At 37.5% G+C, this 20,990-nt stretch overlaps 1 protein-coding gene across 3 annotated transcripts in view; it reads right to left on the bottom strand.

Annotated features, from left to right (window-relative positions):
• PHACTR3 (phosphatase and actin regulator 3) overlaps positions 1–20,990 on the bottom strand; it is a 1,988,889-nt gene that overhangs the window by 598,609 nt on the left and 1,369,290 nt on the right. For all 3 annotated transcript variants that reach the window (XM_044089987.1, XM_044089989.1, XM_044089988.1), the window contains one exon: positions 18,381–18,651. In XM_044089987.1, the coding sequence (XP_043945922.1) occupies positions 18,381–18,651 (271 nt within the window). The remainder of the gene's footprint in view (positions 1–18,380; positions 18,652–20,990) is intronic.

The following is a 20,990-nucleotide window of genomic DNA, read 5'->3' as shown; positions in this document are numbered from 1 at the left end:
CATGTACACAGACAACCCTCTCCTCCTCCCAACAAATTCCAACACATGTGAGAGATGCAACCATATAGCCAAACTGGAGGCTAAGCTCTCTCAACTCAGTGCTGGCATAACCAGTCAGGAGGAGAAGGAAACCACACTCACTACAATTCCAGTCTCACATAGACCTACCACGACAGCAAACCAAACACATAATCACACAAAAACATACTGAGGCTCTAAATAAAGATCTGCCTAAGCAGCAGAGACCTCCAAAGCAGACACCCAAGCAACCGCTACCCCAAAACAAAACACGTGCAACACATATCTCACAAAGCCAGTGTGCTGAACAGTCACAGCCCTTAAGGCTAAACAACACACCTGATACACTTGTAATAGGTGACTCTATCGTCAGGCACACTGACGTCCCGCTCACCAGGCTGAACAAGGAGAAGGTCACGGTGAGCAGCCTGTCTGGCGCTAGGATCCTCCACATAACACAAGCACTCAGGTCACTCCAAGGCAAGTACAAATATGACTCAGTCATTGTCCATGCTGGTGTGAATGACCTGAGACGTACCTCCCTGGACTACATGAAAAGAGACATAAAGGAGCTCTCTGAGCATGTAGCCCAGGCTGGTATGACCCTGACCTTGAGTAGCATCTTACCCTCACCAAGAATGATGCCACGATATGAAGACAAGATGATCAATTTCAACAATTGGCTTAAGTATTGGTGTCATTCAAAGGGGATCCAATGCCTGTCAGCTTGGGATGATATGCACGACAAGCCACGATGCTTTGCTAGGGACGGCTTGCACCTGTCACCCTGGGCTTTCGGATATTAGCAAAGGCTCTTGCTACCCCATAGTGCCTTTTTTTAGGCAAGGCTCAAAAGACAAACCCACCTCCATAGGTATCACAAGGGATAAGAAACTAAGAGTAATGCTACTCAACGCTAGAAGTCTAAACCTCAAGATGCATGCACTCGAAACTCTCCTTAGCATGGAGAACATCGATATCTGTGCAGTAACAGAAACCTGGTTCAGGACTCCCGAGAGCACCCCAGCACTACCAGGTTATACCTCATACCATGCTTTTCAGCCCCAAAACTTGGACCGAACCACAAAAGGAGGGGGAGTATCGATATTCATCAAAGATACCCACACCTCCAGGTTGGTGGCAAAGCACGAAGCATCAGAGACTATCCATGTGCAACTAACAGTGGGTAAAACTGCCTTCCAGTTTATAGCCTGCTACAGACCACCCTCCCAAACCCAGGAACCCCACTCGGCCTTCCTTTTTTTTTTCAAAACAGGTTTATTGTTTTAACATATAAGAGAAATATCATAACAATTTTATACAAGTAATTAAAAATAGGTATTATTATAATATTCAACAAAACAACTAAAGTATTTACAAAGACATCCACTACAATCAGATCAATTAATTAAACTAAAATACCATGCTATTGAAATTAAAATTTTTTAAACAAATTTTGTAAATTATCTCATACAATATAATAAGATGTTTTTCTATTTGTTCTTGTCCTAATTGTATTTATTTCCATATGGCACACTATATTTATAACATTTTTAAATTCATTGAACGAAGGAGGTGTATCTGAAATCCAATTTCTAGTTATTATTTTCCTAGCCACTGCTAGAATAGACCATAACAAGGGAAGCTTAACCTTTTTAACATTTTGAGGTACAGGTGTGTTGAATAATATAAGAGATTTAGAAATAATGAAATTATCTGTAAAAAGAGCCTGCAAAAATTCATTAATTGACTTCCAGTATTCTTTCAATTTTATACAGTCATAAAACATATGAGCCCATTCAGCATTAATTTCTACATTACATCTCTTACATAAATTATCTTTATTATTTATTTTATTCATCATCAAAGGTGTATAAAAAGATCTATGTAAAAATTTCCATGTATAAAGTCTCCAGACAATGGAAGATGTAGTTCTATAAGCAGATTCCAAAATATATTGTTTATCTTGTTGATTTGGTGGGTCCCCATTAATAGAAGTGAAATAATTCCAGTATGAATCTACACTGTAAAAAGTTTCTTGTCTGATCATTTTATGTATGTATGAAAGTTTACCTTTATCAGAAACTTTATGTTGTAAATTTAATATCAAGTAATCAATCAGTGTTGGAATAGATTCTTTAACTGTTATAGACATTAGATCTATTTTATTAATGAGATGTTGTCTAAAGGTCTGAACCTCTAACCAGCAAGTTTCTCTTAGATCAAATTCTTGTTTTAAGAAATCTAGATTTTTAACTTTATTATCAGATATCAACTGATACCAGTACTTTAGATCATTATCTATAGCTAAATGAGTTCCTTCAGAAGTAGATGACAAAAGCATACCCTGAGTATACATTATAGGAATACAATAAAATTCCATTCCCTATACTTAGGGTGCATGAATATAAAGTTACGATAACTAATAATAATATTTAATGGGTAACAAACCATATGTTTAGGTGTAATAGGTGAAGTACAAAATTCCTTTAGTAACCATAACATGGAGTTATTTACAATCATATTTTTATGTGTTAAGGAGATTTTCATGAAGTGCATACTAATTAGCTCCCAATAATCTTTCCATTTTGTGACATATGACTGATCTATTAATAAAGTAATAACTTTTACAATAGAAGAGATAGTATATAAATTAAAGTCTGGAAAAGAAATACCCCTTGAGACCAGCTATTAGTATGTTTCTTTAATGCAATCCTAGGTCTATTAGGTGCCCATAGGAAATTTAACATTAGTGTATTCAGTTTCTTGATAATTATTTTTGTAGGTGGAAGTATTATTGATTGTATTAAGTATAAAATCTTGGGGAATATTATCATTTTAATAATTGTAAGTCTCTCCTCCATAGTAAAAACATATTATTCCAGGTATTAAAAAGATTTTGTATATTAAGAAAACAGGTATTATAATTATTATATATAATAGATTTAATATCTTTAGATAGTATTATACCTAAATAAGTTATCTGACCTGAATTGGGTACATATTTAGTAAAATCACTAATGAGAATATTTTTAGTGTATATATAGGTAGTATTTTAGTTTTTCTTCATTGAATATTAAACCAGAAATACTTTTAAAATTCATCATGTTATCAAATAGAGACTGCATAGAAGAATTAGATCCTGCTGATGTAATTAGAACATCATCTGCAAAAGTTGAATTTTGGATGTTGTATTTTCATCTATTTCAAAACCCTCTATGTCAGTACTGTTTCTGATCAAATTAGCCCAAGGCTCCATTACTAAAGTGAATAATAGTGGAGAAAGTGGACATCCTTGTTTTGTACCTTTAAAATGGGTATTTTTGTGAAACATAAGTTCCTACCTTAATATAAGCCAACGTTCCTTTGTATAAATGCTCAATTAGATTTACAAATGCATCTGAGAAGTTTGTGCACTTCATTAAGGTAAACAGATAGTCCCAACTTACTGAATCAAATGCTGAACTTATATCAAGACTAATAAGTGTTAAATCTTTCTTTTCCTATTTGCAAAATCTATTAATGTTAAAGTTCTTCTTATATTATCAAAAGTATTTCTATTTACAATGAAGCCTGTCTGATCTATATCTATAATGCCGGAAATGATTGTCTTCAATCTATCAGCAAAAATACTCATAAACATTTTATAATCAACATTAAGTAATGAGATGGGCCGATATGAAGAACATCTAGTTGGATCTTTATTAGGTTTTAAAATTGGCGAAATAAATGTATATTGCCAAGATGGGGGGGGTTATTAACTCAGTTTGGGCCAAAATAAAAACCTTATGTATTAATGAATATGTACTTTTAGAAAGGATTTTATATATCTCTGGTATAATACCATCATTACCCGGTGCTTTGTTTGATTTAAGCTTATTTATTTGTGTAATAACTTCTGTATATGAAATACTCTTGTCCAATAGTTTAATCTGTTGTTTATTAAGCTTTTTATTCATGTTTGTGGTTATAAACTCCTTTATTTTATCTTTAGGTTCCATGTTAATGTTATTATGGTTAATTTTGTGAAAGTGATTTCTAAATTCATCTAGTATTTCTGGTATACTAGAAACATTCTTCTTTTCCTTAGAGAAAAGATTTCTTTGATATGGTTTTGTTTATTCAACCTTTTTGTTTTATTTTTAAGTCTATGTAAGTATTTGGGGCTTATTGAATAAGACAAAAACTTGTATTTCTCTAAAGTTATTTTAACTTTATGAGTTAAAATTTCTTTGTATTTCTCATTTAGTTTGTTTATTTCTTCAATAACTTTCTTGTCCATAATATTTTCTTTATTATTATGTTTATAAGAGTCTAATTTACTTTGAATATCTAACAATTCATTATCCCATGATTTCCTTTTATTATTATACCATCTGATACTTTGTCCATATAGATATGATTTTAAGGCATCCCAAACATAAACAATGGAGACTTCAGGAGTATTATTTATGTCTAAAAATGTTTTACTTCTGAAAGTATATATTCTTTATAGTCTTTTAGTTGAGTTAAGTATGCTGGTATCCTTTTGATCTGAACATTATGAGTATTTTTATCATGAATTCAAAAACAATTGAATTATGATCAGATATAGGACATGAAATGATTTTGGAATTAATTAAATCTGTTACCATCTGGTTAGAAATAAAGACCCTATCTATTTTTGAATAAGTTTTGTATCTGTTAGAAAAAAATGTGTATGGTAATGAATTTGAATCTATCTGATTATTAATATCATTCATATGATAAGAATTAGCAAAATCATTTAAATGTTTTGCATTAGATGCAATTCTTCTTTTCCCTATAGTGGTAGTATCACTTTCATGTAGTATACAATTAAAGTCACCAGCTAAAATAATATCTCCTATAGAGAATGATATGATCTTATCAAGATGATGTTTCACTGTATTAATACCAATTCCAGGTATCCAATATACATTAAAGTGTAAGTCTTCCCATTAATTTGTATTGTAACCATACAAAACATTCCTTTGTCATCCTGATAAGACTTAATGGTTTTAGGAATGGGCATACTTTTATTCCATAAAATAGCCACTCCTCTTTTTCTGAGTGTGCTCTGAACTAACCAATACTGTATATTTGTTTGTGGCTAGTTTATCAATATCTTTTTTCAAGAGATGGGTTTCTTGCAGGAAGACTAAGTTGGCCTTATGTAAATTAATGTATCTTATTAGGCTTGCCCTTTTACATGGATTATTCAATCCATTAATGTTTAAAGAAATTCCTTTTAAAGATGTCATTTGGCATTTTTAAAACTTAAGAATCTTATGATCAAAATAACAAATAACAAGATAAGTAATGTTACATCTCCTCCTTTAGGTGTACCTTTAAATATAGCTGTATTTATTGAATCTCTTATGGGATTTGTATAGGATTCAATTTTGTTTGTAGTGACAATGAATGTACAAAATATATTATGGATGTCAAAACTATATACAAATAACAATGAACAAGTGAAAATAATGTAAGGATTAAACCTTGCATCCAGCCTGGAGTTATAAACTCCAACTTAGAGTAGTATTTACCACTCAAGTTAACCCCCTACCCTAAGCAGCAGTACCTCAGCTACCACCTTATCAATTTAATAGTAGTTATATTTAACTGAGGTTAACAGTTTTCAATTCAATTATCTAGCAAGACAAGACTACACATTTGGTAAAACAGCATCATATAAACTAAAATAAACCTCTTTTTTTTAAAAAAAAAAAAAACTGTTCATACTACTATATACATTCATGTAATATAAAACACTTGTATTCAAATAGCATTCAAATAATCTTGATCTTAGAAATCAAGAGAAGAGAAAAATAAGTTCTAACATTCATTTAAATCAAAAACTTTGGCTAATATGATTCAGACATTACATATGTTAATATGCATCTATTTTCTGTCATGTAAATGCAATTAACAGCTTCCAAAAAAACCTTGAATTGCTTGTATATGAGCATTTACTCAAACTCATTATTGTCAATAGAATAAAATATTGTAGTCATAGAAATTGTTATAAATCATACTGCATAGTTATGCAGATTCTCAGAAACACTTATATACATATATACATACACACACACACACACACACACACACACACACATATATATATATATATATATATATATATATATATATATACACACACACACACACACACACACACATATATATATATATATATATATATATATATATATAAACATACACACACACACACACACACACATACACACACACACACATATATATATATATATATATATACATACACACACACACACACACATACACATATATATATATATATATATATATATATATATATATATATATATATGCATACACACACACACACACACACACACACACACACACACACACACACACACACCACACACACACACAAACACACACACACACACACACACACACACACACACACATACACACACACATATATATATATATATATACCTGATCTCACTGAGTTGTGTCCTTGCCGAGCACTATCTTACTTGCTGTCCCTACAATAAATCTGTCTGCTTTATACAAAATAATGCACAGCAAACACATTTTAGTAACCAGATTTTACAACCATGCTATACTACTGCTTTAAAATATATCACATGACAATTTCTTCCAGAATAGAGTTATAAAATTATTTATGCTTGTCAGTCAGATGAATTAAATGAGTTATAGTAATGTATATGTTTGGAACATAAGTTTTTAACACAGATTATTAAGCTGCTGTTAAGTAGATTTTCAAAAACACTTGAGTAAATGTTTCATTTTCTATGCCTTCTAAAATAAGACATTTAATTACTACAAGAAACTGTATCATTTAAACTCATTATAACTGACATATTTTATGAATTATAACATAGATATTTAAGTAATTATATAAAATAACTCACATTTAGATGTTAAAGAGTTCATTTTCCTTCACATAGTCGCATTTGTATCATTTCTATTTCTTGGTAGAGTGACATTCCTGAATCTGTGATGTGTCAGTGTGATATCTAGGTCAAAGGTGAGACTGGCAGCTTTCAGTTTCCCTGTGAGAATTCTGAGAGTTGAAGCTTTTGAAGTAGCTCATGGACACTGTGCATGAGACAGCCCACATCCCAGATTGTCTCTTAACATTTTGGCGGGAAACTTATTAAAAACTAGTGACAAACATTCATTTAGCAGAGTAAATGCATCTAAACATGACAAAACCTTCACAATGTATTTTACAGGTTATTACAGCCTCTATGTAAGTGAAATTAAGCCCAAAATTATTAATAAGTAATAAAACTCAATATTTTTGTCCCAACTCAATTTTTATGCAAATTTTATTATTTACTGTGTCTATATGATCAAAAGCATTTCTATATATTAATAAAGAAAAGAAAAAGAGAGTAGAAAGTAAAAGGGTGTAAGGCAGAAATAAAAAAAATGTAAGAGAAAGCTATAAGAAGTATATACAATGGAATATTACTTACTGTTTATATTAATAGAGTTAAAAATAAAACATATTATTTACTATTATTTAGTTCTAATTATTATTAGTTAAAGCATGACAGATTATTTACAAACAAGCATAAGCAGTATAATCAAGAAAGTATAATTAGGAATAGCATTTGAAGAACATATAAACTTTTTACAAGGAATAAATATGTTATTATTCTATTAATCATATTTTCATTACTCTTCTCTCCCTGCCCTCCCCCACCCTTTACCCACTACATAATCTAAATAGAATGTCATTGTTTAAACAAAGAAAAGAAGAAAAGGAGAAGAAAAAAAAAAGATAAAGAAAAAAATGTATCATATTACTGACCTTACTTCTCCTTTTCAGAAAGAGAAACAAGTTGAATCACAGCTTTCCATTAAATCTCCAGATATTTTGACTAGTTATGAAACAAAACATTTCTTTGCACACAGAGAATAACTTTGATTAAATCTTTTTCAAAATATTTGTGGCTTCTTGGAAATGCAGGAACTATATTTAAAAAGATTAATAATGAAATAAAATGATGAGAGAAAAAAAAACATAGAACAAATCATTTGTTTTTTAGTCTCTTCTTCTTCTCTGAAGTCTTCCATGAAGTTTCAGTTGCCAGTCTCTTTAATGAAGGACTAGCCCATTCCATTTCTTCTATTTTATCCAAAATCTTATTTTTTTTGATAAACAGTAAAGCAGAGTCTAAGTCATCGAAAATTTTAGGACCATCAGGAAGGAAGATTTTAAGCTTGGCAGGAAACAGAAGGTATGTTTTAAACTGTGCTTTTTAAGCTCCTTATTAGTGGCAGAAAAACTTTTCTTTTAGCTATTACCATGGAAGAATAGTCATTGTCAAAACGCACAGTTGTCTCATTAATCTTAACAGGAGCTTTAGCCCAAGCAGATTTAAGAACCATCTCTTTATCAAAAGATGATAGAAATCTAACTATAACTGATCTAGGATAGTTTTTGTTAGAGTTAGTATTAGCTATAGATCTATGTGCTCCTTCGATACCAAAAGAGAATGCTTCTGGTAAGTCTAAAGTTTTAGGGAGCCATGTTGTTAAAAAAGAAGTAATATTGTTACCTTCAATATTTTCTGGCAGTCCAAAAATCCTAATGTTATTGCGCCTAGATCTATTTTCCAGGTCATCCAGCTTTGTTTGTAAATGTGTATTTTGTTCCAGGAGAAACTCAATGTTGATTTCCTCTTCTTGTATTCTATTTTCCATGTCATTCACAGCTTCTTCTATGCCTGCCATCTGGATCTTCTGTTGCTGCAGGTCTATATGTAACAAGTCTATTTGTTTTGTAGTTTTTTCTATGAAGGTGTCTATTTTAGTATCCATTTTATCCATCTTAGCAGTAAGTTGCTGGATTATAATTATCAGAGACTGAAGTTCTTTCTTGATGCTGGAGTCTTGAGAATTTGTCTTACTGGAACTCATTTCAGACTGATAAACTGACAGGAAAATTTCCAAAGTGATTTCTGACAGGAATATTGTTAAGATTTCCTTTCTTTTTTTAGATATAGTTCAAGAACTATATAAAACAAACATATTTAGAAAGAAAATTACTTCAAAAATTAATTTTTTAAGTAATTAATTCCTGTCAATGTAATGAAATTGGTGGAGCTGAAGAAATCTGCTGCTATCCTGTGTTCATCCTTGGCCACGCCGCCCACTCGGCCTTCCTGAGAACACTGGAAAATATGAAGGTCTCTCCGAACACCATTATATTGGGCGACTTCAACTACCCAAACATAGATTGGGAGCATTACTCTTGCTCCAACACCCTTGCCCAAAGGTTCCTAGAATTCATAAACTCAAATGCTATAGAGCAACTTGTTACCACTCCCACAAGAGGGGAAAACATACTGGACCTGATCATCACCAACATGGGGACTCTATGTTCCAGACCAGAAGTGTATCCCTCACTGGTAAGATCAGACCATAAACTGATCTCACTGGATATTCACATCCCGACCCCACCCCCTGCCCAGAAAACCACAGTGAAAAACTTCTCTAAAGCAAATTTCACACTCCTCAAAACCGATGTGGAATCCTTCAAAGCCCCCGGGCCTGTGGAAAATACGTCCCAGACCGCAGAATCCTTTATAAATGCATTCTATGAACACCTTCAGGAATGCATGGATCATGCAATCCCAAATAAAACCAAGACTCAATCCTCCAAAGGCAGACGACCTGTCTGGTGGACCCCAGCCATAAACAAACTATACAATAGAAGGAGGAAGCTACTACATGATAGAGCAAAATCCCAAAAAGGGAAGGCATCTCTGATCAGTATTAGCAAAAACTAAGGGCACTCATAAAATCGTCAAAGGCCAGCTTCGAGAGAAAAATTGCACAGGACACTAAAGATAATCACAAGGCTTTCTTTAGTTATGTTAGGAACCTGGGTGGGAATTCCAAGATATGCTCAGAATTAGTCCAAAATGACAAAAAATACACTGATCCCACAGACATTGCCAACATCCTAGCTGACAGGTTCAGCAAACTTCTCCTCCCCACCAAAGGGCAAATATGTATCCCAGCAGGGTGCTGTCCCCCGACATCCCAGCCGTTCTGGTGGGAGTCGCCCTCTCCAAAGCAAAAAACACTGCATCAATGGGACCAGACGGTGTCCCAGGCTGCGTCCTACATGAACTCCAAGAAGAGCTAAACCCAAACATAAAACTATTGTTCAATCTCAGCCTTACTACAGGATATGTACCCAAAGAGTGGCGTACAGCAACAGTGGTCCCTCTCCACAAAGGTGATGCCTCAACGGACCCTGGAAACTATCGCCCCATAAGCCTGACTAGCTTGGTCTGCAAAGTTATGGAAAGGATCATCATGGACCTCATAAATAAAGATATTGGGGACCTACAGACACTGGATCCTACCCAGTTTGGCTTTGTTAAGGGCAGATCCTGCCTCTTAAACCTGGTTGACTTCTTTGAAACAGTCACCAAGGCCATTGACGAAGGGAAGGTGGTCCACACAGCCTATCTGGACCTCGCAAAAGCCTTCGATACAATACCCCACTCAGGCATTATAGATAAGCTCACCAGCTTAAATATAAACCCCTATGTCACTAGATGGGTTGCAAACTGGCTCAAGGACAGAACCCACATGGTTAGAATTGCCGGAGCCATGTAAGACTCCAAACCAGTTACAAGTGGTGTCCCACAAGGCTCAGTCCTGGGACCTCTCTTGTTTGGTATATATTTCTCGGAGGTACAGGCCAACACGGAAGGACTGTGGCTGACCAAGTTTGCAGATGACTGCAAACTGGGCGCCATAATCGACTCTCCAGCCGACACAAGCATCCTCCAAAAGGGCCTCAGAGAAACAGACAACTGGTGCCAGAGCCATGGCCTCAAGCTAAACGCCAAAAAGTGTATAGTCATCCCCTTTGGCAAAAACAAAGTGCCCACAAATTACCACATAGGTGGTAATCCATTAAGTACAGAAGAAGTCATTAGGGACCTGGGGACCCAAGTTGATAGCAATCTCTCATTTGACAACCACGTGGCCAAAGTGGTTAGAAAAACATTTTATATAGCCCATCTAATCATGAAGGGATTCACATCTAGATTAGGGGAGGTCATCGTGCCTCTTTACTCATCCCTCATCAGGCCCATAATTGAGTACAATGCCCCTTTTGGGATGTACCTTACCAAACACATGCAGCAACTGGAAAGACCCCAAAAGTACCTCACCAAGAGGATCAAAGGGCTCAAACAGATGCCATATGCTGCCCGGTTAAAGAAACTCCAACTCTACTCAGTGGCATACCGCCTGGTCAGAGGTGATCTGTGCCTGACGTATAAGGCCATGTCCAACCCAGAATTAAGGGACATGCTGCACCTCAAAAAATCCAAATCCCATCGAGCTACACGCTCGAGAGACTTGAACCTCAGCACTGAAATAAATAGGACATGCTGGAGGGACAGATTCATAACCCAGAGGCTCCCTTCACTATGGAATAAAATCCCAGTCCAGGTTAGGCAGAGTCCCTCATTGACTCTCTTCAAGAGGAATCTTGATGAGTGGATGGGAGATCATAGGTTTACCCCGGGTATCACTTCTGTGTCACTGTTAGACAGAGGCACAGTATACTAACCTCGAAAAAGGGCATAGCAAAATTAATTTAAAATGGGTGGCGAAAGCCAAACATACTCTGGCTAGGCTTATAAATGCCCTAGGGCAGATAGCCTAGTATGAACCTATGAACCTATGAACCTATGAACCTTAAATGGGTTGGGAGTAAGCGGGGGGTCAGGCTTATTGGTATCCAAGGATTTAGCAGCTAGAGCCAAAAGCTTGAATGTCAGTCATGAGTAAATGAAAGTAGTAGAGATTTTAACTTATGAAACAACTCTCTTTTTCTTATTCCTTTGGTGTGCAGTGTGGCCCAGCACTTAACCTCTACCATGGACACTTGTCTGGTGATAGTTGTCTGTCCTCCACTGTGACAGAAGAGTTGACCTCTGGTAACTCAATTCCATGTCTGTTGTTAGGTCTGACAATGATTAGATCCATTACTTGAACCTGGGTTGCCTGAAACTCGGCTAGGGTTTTATGTCTGTGCCATTGAGATGGCACACCCATGAGATCTTTTTACTTTGCAGCCATTCAGAATTAGGTATGTTACATAGCCTCACCTATATTGTACACTTCCAGTAAATAAGAGGAAGTTCCTGTCTCACCCCTCAAGAAGCTGCTGCATTAGTACCCTACATTACTATCCCTCCTTAATGGAGATGTAGTGTCTTCCTTTATCACCAACATGACTAGCATCCCTGCATTCTAGACTGCAGTATTAAACACTGCAGCATACTACTGTAGACTCTTTTGCTTATTAATAAATGTTACATTACAGCTACAAGCAACCTATAGCCTAGTTTGCATACACAATATAAAATATAACAAAACAACTAATATAGAAACTTCATCAAATGGCTACTTTCTCCCTTTACACTTTACTAATAAAATTAATAAATAAACTAATAATGCTAATCATCGACACCTAAGTGTTGAAAGCTTTCGAAAGCAAATGGCCACATCATCAAATTTTTTCATCAGGAAAGAATTTGCGTGGCCATTATCAGGGATTTTCCCTTTCCCCAATGTACAGTGATCTCGGAGTTGGTATATTTAGTTAGAGGGGTATGGGGGGCGAAGCCCCCCACTATGTTTGTGTGTGTTTGCTTATTTTTTTAATGGACGGTCACCCAAATTCTTTCCCAAAGAAAGAATTTGATGATGTGGCCATTCGCTATTATTAGCTTTCAACGCTTAGGTGTCGATGTTTTAGGATTTGACAACCTAAGCTGTCGATGTTATGATATAGACACAGCCTATCTACCACAAGAGGAGTGGTTTCTGGCCCAGATATTGTAGTTTATTGCCGGTTTGGGCAGGTTTTTTTCCATCTCTTTCAACTTCCTGGTTTAAAAGCCCACATTTGCGCTTGTTTCCTGTCTTTCCTGTAACTAGTCTAGTCCAGATACAGATGTGCTATGTCCAGGACTGTTTGTAAGCTTCTGAGTCCCCCAAGCCTTTCTATGTTGGAGGGAAGCCTTCTAGCTTATCAGTGGGAGTGGTAAGCACTAGGTAGCCTATCTACCACAAGAGAAGTGGTTTCTGGCCCAGAAATTGTAGTTTATTGGCCATTTGGGCAGTTTTTCCATCTCTTTCAACTTTCTGGTTTAAAAGCCCATGTTTGCGCTTGTTTCCTGCCTTTCCTGTAACTAGTCTAGTCCAGATACAGACTTGCTGTATCCAGGACTGTTTGTAAGCTTCTGAGTGGTACCAAAGTCTGCTCTTCAATTTTTCCCTTAGATCTGCTAGTTCTCTCCTCTCCTGCACTTGTACTAGCTTATTAGTCTAGCACTTTACCAGACTTCTTGTAGCAATTACTGTAGCACACAAAAGTGCTACAAGCACTAAACATTCTACAAGGAAACAGCTCCACTACTTATTATTAATGCCCACCCCTCAAGGCATGTCTAAAGGTCAGTTTCCTGTGCTTTCTCCTATTAACCTGGTGAACTTGGGCATCCTGAGGCAATGTAGCAACTGCCTCATGTACACCAACAACCCTCTCCTCTTACCTCCCAACACTCAGACTTGCGTGAAATGCATTTATACATCCAAATAGGAAGCCACGCACTCTCCGGCCAAAACCGGAATAGGTGGTCAAGAGGAGAAGTTCAACACTTGCACCACACCACATGGAATACATAGCTCTCCAGAACACACACCAGCACTGCCTTCACATAAAAACAGAAACCACACACCCACCTTCACGAAGTCTCACAGAAAAATCTACCCAAACAGCAGAGACCTCCAAGGCAGAAACGCACTCGACCACCACAACACAACACTAATCATGAGATATATAACTCTCCTAAACAGAGTGCTACTCAAACAAAGCCCCTAAGGCAAAACAGCATGCCCAACACACTAGTCGTAGGTGACTCAATAGTAAGGCACACTGATGTCCCACTTACTAGGTTGAATAAGGAGAAAGTAACAGTCAGCTGCCTATGGGGTGCCAGGATCCACCACATAATGCATGCGCTCAAGTCCCTCAACAACAGGTACAAATATGACTCTGTCATTGTACATGTGGGTGTGTATGACCTGAGATGTACCTCCCTGGACTACATGAAAAGAGACATGGAGGAGCTCTCGGATTATGTAGCCCTGGCGGGTATTACCCTAGCCCTGAGCAGCATCCTACCATCACCCAGAATAATACAACAGTACAAGCAGAAAATGATTAATTTCAACAACTGGCTAAGTTTCTGGTGTCATTCTAAGGAGATCCAGTATCTGTCTGCCTGGGATGACATGATTGACAGACCTCGATGCTTTGCCAGAGATGGCCTGCATCTGTCACCCCTGGGTTTCTGGATACTGGCCAAGGCTCTTGCCACCCCTATAGTGCCTTTTTTAGGTAGTGTACCAAAGACCACATTACCACCATAAGAGCTACAAACAAATGCAATCTGAGTGTCATGCTGCTCAATGCTAGAAGTTTAAATCTTAAAATGCACTCACTCAAAGCACTCCTTAAAATGGAGAACATTGACATTTGTGCTGTAACAGAGACCTGGTTCAAGGCAGCAGAAAGCACCCCTGCACTACCAGGCTATAACTCATTCCACACCTTTCGGCCCCAGAACTTGGACTGAAGCTCCAAAGGTGGTGGTGTTTCCATATTCATAAAGGATGCACACACCTCCAGACTGGTAGCCCAACATAACGCATCAGAGATACTTCAGGTGCAGCTAACACTGGGTAAGACAGCAATTCAGGTCAAAACCTGCTATATGTCCCCAACCATGTCCCAATACTCACACTCCACGTTCCTAAGCACCCTGGAGAATATTAGGGTCCAACCTAACACTCTCATACTGGGCGATTTCAACTACCCCTCCATTAACAGGGAAAACTACTCATGTACAAATACACTTGACCAACATTTTCTGGAATTCATTAATTCCAGTGCCCTGGACCAGCTCATTCTTACCCCCACTAGAGGTAGCAACATCCTTGACCTGGTCATTACTAACATGAGTGACCGTTGCTCTACACCAGTAGTCAACTCATCCCTGGTTAGATCTGACCACAAACTAATCACCTTGGAAATCCACATCCCTCCCAACCCCCCCCCCCCCCCGCAAAGGTAACCAACATGAAAAACTTCTCCAAAGCTAACTTTGGGCTCCTAAAAACAGAGGTGGCTAACTTCACGGCGCCCATGCAAATGGAGAATAGTTGCATGATCGTGGAATCATACATCAATGCACTGTACGAACACGTACACAAATGCATGGATCTCGCCATACCAATTAGAACCAAGACGCTCTCCTCCAAAAAAAGGAAGCCAATCTGGTGGCCCTCTGCCATAAACAAACTCTACAACAGAAGGAGGAAACTGATGCAGAATAAGGTGAAGTCCCAAGACTGGAAAAACTCCCTTATCAGCCTCAACAAAATGTTGAGATCCCTTATCAAATCCTCTAAAGCTAGTTATGAAAACAGAATTGCAGCAGATAGTAAAGACAACCACAAAGCCTTCTATAATTATGTAAAGAATCTCCACGGCAATACCCAGATTTGCTCTGAGCCACTGCATGATGGTACCACCTGTACCGAGCCAACAGATATTGCCAAAATACTGGCTGACAGATGTTGTGCCAACTTTACCCCTCCCCCCCAAAGGACCAATCACAATACCAGTAGATTGCCAGGCACCCAGTATTACTGCTGCACAGGTTAAAACAGCACTGGCCAAGGCCAAGAATACAGCTTCTGTGGGACCTGGCTGTGTTCTACATGAACTACAGAGTGAACTGGCACCTCACCTGTGTGCCCTGTTCAATCACAGCCTCACCTCAGGCTTTGTCCCTACCGAATGGCGCACTGCTACAGTCATCCTTCTCCACAAAGAAAGAGCGACTACAGACCCTAAGAACTCTCTCCTCATTAGCATGATGAGTCTGATATGCAAAGCTAAGGAACACATCATCATGGACCTAATAAACAAGGATATAGGGAATCTCCAAACTCTGGATCCCACACAGTTTGGTTTTGTGAGGGGTAGATCATGCCTGCTCAACTTGGTCTACTTCTTTGTGTCAGTCACCAGAGCTGTGGATGAAGGCAAGGTGGTTCATACAGCTTACCTTGATCTGGCCAAGGTCTTTGATACCATTTCCCACTCAGGAATCATAGAAAAACTCACTAAGCAAGGCATCAATCCCTATATCACTAGGTGGGTTGCAAACTGGCTCACAGATAGAATGTGCAGTGTGAAAGTAGCTGACTCCAAGTCAGACTGCTGACTATTCACGAGTGGAGTCCCACAAGGTTTTGTCCTGGGTCCTCTCCTGTTTGGTATTTACTCTTTTGAAGTCCAGGCCAACACAAAGGGACTCTGGCTAACAAAGTTTGCAGACAATTGCAGGTTGGGAACTATTATTAACTCCCCAAGTGATGATGACATCCTACAGAATGGCCTCACTGAGACCAACGACTGGTTTCGGAACCATGGCCTTAAGCTCAATGCCAAAAAATGTGTCGTCATCCCCTTTGGAAAAAACATGGTTCCCATGAATTACCACATTGATAATAGTCCACTGAACACAGAAGGCATTATAAGAAATCTGGGAACACAGGTTAACAGTGACCTCTCTTTTGATCACCACATTGTCACTGTGGTGAGAAAGTCCTTTTATGTGGCACATCTCATTACTAAGGGTTTTGCATCCAGGAAGAAAGAGGTCATTGTCTCCCTCTACTCTTCCCTCATTCGGCCAATCATTGAGTACAATGCCCTATTTGGCATGTACCTCACTAGACACCTGCAACAACTGGAGAGGCCACAAAAGTACCACACAAAGAGGATTCTAGGCCTTAAACACTTGTCCTACATGGGCAGACTCAAAACACTCCAACTATTCTCTGTCTCATATCACCTACTTAGAGACAATCTCCGCTTGACTTACAAAGCCATGTCTGACCCAGCTCTGTTAGAAATGCTACATCTAAAGAAATCCCAATCCCTCCATACCACATGCTCCAGAGACATCATCCTCATTACCACAATCAACAGAACATGCAGGAGGGACGGGTTCATAACCCAGAGGCTGCCCATGCTATGGAACAGACTTCCCATGCATGTCAAGCAGAGCACCCCACTGACCCTCTTCAAAAGAAATCTTGATGTGGGGATGGGAAATAGAAAATTCACCCTAGGGATAACTCCAGTGACTCTACTCGACAGGGGCACTGAGAACTAAGGTTGGGTGGCACGTTGCCAGGGTAATCCTATGGCTAGGCTTGTAAAGGCCCCAGGGCCATTAGCCTAGTACACACCTATGAACCTATGTATAACAAGTAAAAAGAATACAAGTTTAAGATGCACAGAAGAAAGTACAAATATACAGAAGTGTGATCCAGTATTGTAAAGTCTAGCAAAATAGTGGCCACCTTGGATGTCCTTTAAGTAAAGTTAGCCATTGCTGAAATGAAACTTCAGATATTACTGTGTATAATAGACCTTATATTTTAGGACCATCTCAGTTTGTGAGCATGCTAGATCAGTTATCAGAGATAATTTCAAACAAGGGGACCGTACTTTGGAGACTGACTCAATAATGCATTTACTTTGCTTGAAATAAAACACACTTTACCTTATTCATTATAGAGACTTTTGCCAGATTGTTTTCTATGTGTTATCCTTGTTAATAAAAGTAATCCAGTCATAATCCTATAAAAGGATAAGACCTACCTATATTTTCTAAGTGTTTTTCATTATAACATAGCCTGCAAACCCCACCACAGAGTTTTCAGGTCGCTAATGCAATTTATTTCTTCATTCACTTCACCAGTTATAAGTGTAGAAAGACATGACTGATCAGAGTATGTCCTAGAAAGAATATGTAATGTTCCAGTATGGGATAAAATTATAATGCCTTCTGCATTTACATAAAGATTTCATGTATATCTTAGATAAAATTACATTTGTACTAGATCGTGTTTTCAGATTTTGTGAGCATTTTCTGTTCACTATGTGAAATGCTTACAAATAAAAAGAAATGCACAGGTATTTTTAACTACACAAAAGCAGTGCAATAAATTCTTCATCTATACTCTGAATCTACATCCCAACATTTATATTACTTGCAGAAGTGAGTCAGTGTTGCTCAATCATATAAGTCACCACCCTTTTTTCTGCACCATCTTCACAGTCCTCATGAGAAAAGAGTTTTGCAAAAACAGTTTATAAATAAATTGACTGAAATAATCATGCTTATGGAGGGTGAAATTGCCAAGTGTACCTCTCTTGCCGGTGTTTGGTAGCCAATGCACGATGTAGCTCTTCGATGACTTTGCTGGGAGGTAGGGGTGGATGCACACCTGACAGGTGAGGAGAGCCAGTTGGTGTCGGCACCTGTCCTCGGATGACATGGCCATGGAATTCAGGACCTCTAGCAATGCTAGAATGAGGAAGAGTCATTGGACCTGCAACCTGAGATGAAGCAGTAACCACCAAACTCTTCAGAGTTAGGGGAGATGTGGCTCTTGCAGTACAGCAGTCTACTTCATTTCCTAAAAAAATAAACAAATAATCATATTTCTGGAACAATTATTTAAATATCTTTTGACAGGCAAAGAATACTACAATGCATAAATTCTTCTTTGCAATGAGTTCTAAACAATATTACTCTGTGTGTCAATCATACATACATACATACATACAAATAATTTTATGAAGATAACAGGCCGCTGCCACTGGCGAAGGCCCTTTCAAATTCAGGGACAGGCCCACCACCGACAGTCTATAGAATCATCATAGTGTGCCATCTTTGTTTCTCAGGAGGTTGGAATCCATACAAAATCTCAATAAAAAATAATTTGAAAAAAAAAAGAATAACATAATGAGTATTAAGAGCCCTGTCCTATGGCATAAAGGAATAAAGTTCAGACAATGAACCAGATTACCATTGATCAGTTAGTGGCAGGGGTGCTGGGGCACCAAGCAGAGGAGGATGGGAGTGAGTAGCTGATACTGGCTCAAATTCTATGGAGAGGGAAGCAGTTTGGTTTGCTGCATTGGCAATGCCTAAAGAAAAATAAGCTATATTATGGAGAGCAAGGGACCTAGCAAGCCCACAATGCTTAGTGATGTGCTGCTGGGGTAAAAGGGTCGGCACATATGCTGGCATGCATGCATACATGTATCTCTTGCACAACAGGAATTGTGCTGCTCACAAGTTGCTGATGGAGACAATCATAGGAACATTTGCAGGTTCAACAGATTGGCCCAGTTCATAGCATTCAACTTTCACCCTCAAGGGGAACAAATTGACAAATTACCTTTCCTGCCTTTATCTCATAACAAAAGAGGAATGAATGAGACAGTTAGGAACAGGAAGGGATAGCCACTGGTCAAATCTATTGGACAGTAGATGATTACTAATTGGTAATTGATTAGTAATTGGACAATAAATAAATAAATAAATAGTAGAGAAAAAAATAGTATGAGTGTTATGAATATCTGTAGAAGATAAAATGTTTGGTTATGTATGAGAATAACATTAACAGTATCTATGGAAACATGGGCTATTTAGACGTGAAAATAATACCTTAATACAGTATACATTTATTGTGTTACCACATTTTATATAAAAACACTGACGCTTTGAATTTGTATATATTTGTACTGTTCTGTAGGCAGTTAGAGCTGTTGACTAAGTATGATAGATTAGTTACTTAATATTAAGATCTGTGTAGCTTCATAACCGGAAGAATTTACTGAAAACTATGTGTTAATGTTGTCTGAGAATTTTAGAAGAGGAAGATGAGAAGAGTGGCGGTTAGATGTTGCCAATTTTGTGAGATGATCAAAGTGAAAAACTGTTTTTGAGTATGTCTGATTTGTAGCAAAGTTGCAGGGATGATGATAGAGAAGACACTGTTTTGTTTCCTTTGATTGCATTGGGTTGTATTCAGAAGTGGGGTTTCTGGACTGAAAGACCCAAAAGACTGTGGTGAAACAGAGAGTACATCTATGTGACAGAGACAACTAGCTTACTTTAAGTGAGAAACAGTGGTGTTTGTGAGACATGGCAGGGAGACAGAGAGAAAGAGAGAGAGAGAGAGACAGAGAGAGCAATAAAGTGACTAGAATATTTTTACTGATCTGGAGCAAGATTGTAAATATTGGACAATTGTATTCTATTACAGATGCAATTATAGATTTGCCATTAACACTCTGCTTTTGGACTTGGAAGTTCATGTTTCATTCTAGTACAATTTATCCTACTGAAACTATGTCCATCAATGGCAAAGACAGAAAATAACTGAAGGCATGAGAACTGTACTCATGTCTGTGCTATTTTAGCTGTTCCTTCAGCACAAAACAGCTTTCTTAACAATGTTATGGATATTTGCTTATTCCCCAGTGTATTAAGTGTGCATGACAGTTTTTCTATGTTATTTATAGAGTATATATTAATTTGGCTGAGGTTGCATTGCAGTTATGTAATGTTTGGGCTTGCAGCATAAGCTTTAGTGCCATCTAGTGCTTATTCTAATACAAGAAGTTTCCTCTAGCCTTGTCTTGTACTATCTTTACCACAGGATGTCAGCAGAGTCCACAGTTAGCAATTTGTTACAGGGTTCCTGTTGGATATATTTCACTGGTGGTGTGAGAAGCAGTACATTAACTTGCCTCTCACTCGTTCTGAGATTAAAACAGTGGGCACGGTTGTGAATAGTGTGAGATATGATACATTAAATAGAGTTACTTATTCTCTAAACTCTGACTTAATTTTATTTTCTTGAAGATGATAATCCAAATGACATCAAAAATTCTGCACAAACATTTGTCAGTGCTGGATATTTGCAAAGTGTGTCATTGCTAAGGTGTAACCTTATAATGTGAT

This window comes from Protopterus annectens, chromosome 12.part0 (genome assembly GCF_019279795.1).
Source record: "Protopterus annectens isolate FY-2018-M chromosome 12.part0, PAN1.0, whole genome shotgun sequence".
Taxonomy (NCBI): domain Eukaryota; kingdom Metazoa; phylum Chordata; order Ceratodontiformes; family Protopteridae; genus Protopterus; species Protopterus annectens.
This window is presented reverse-complemented; position numbering and strand designations above follow the sequence as displayed.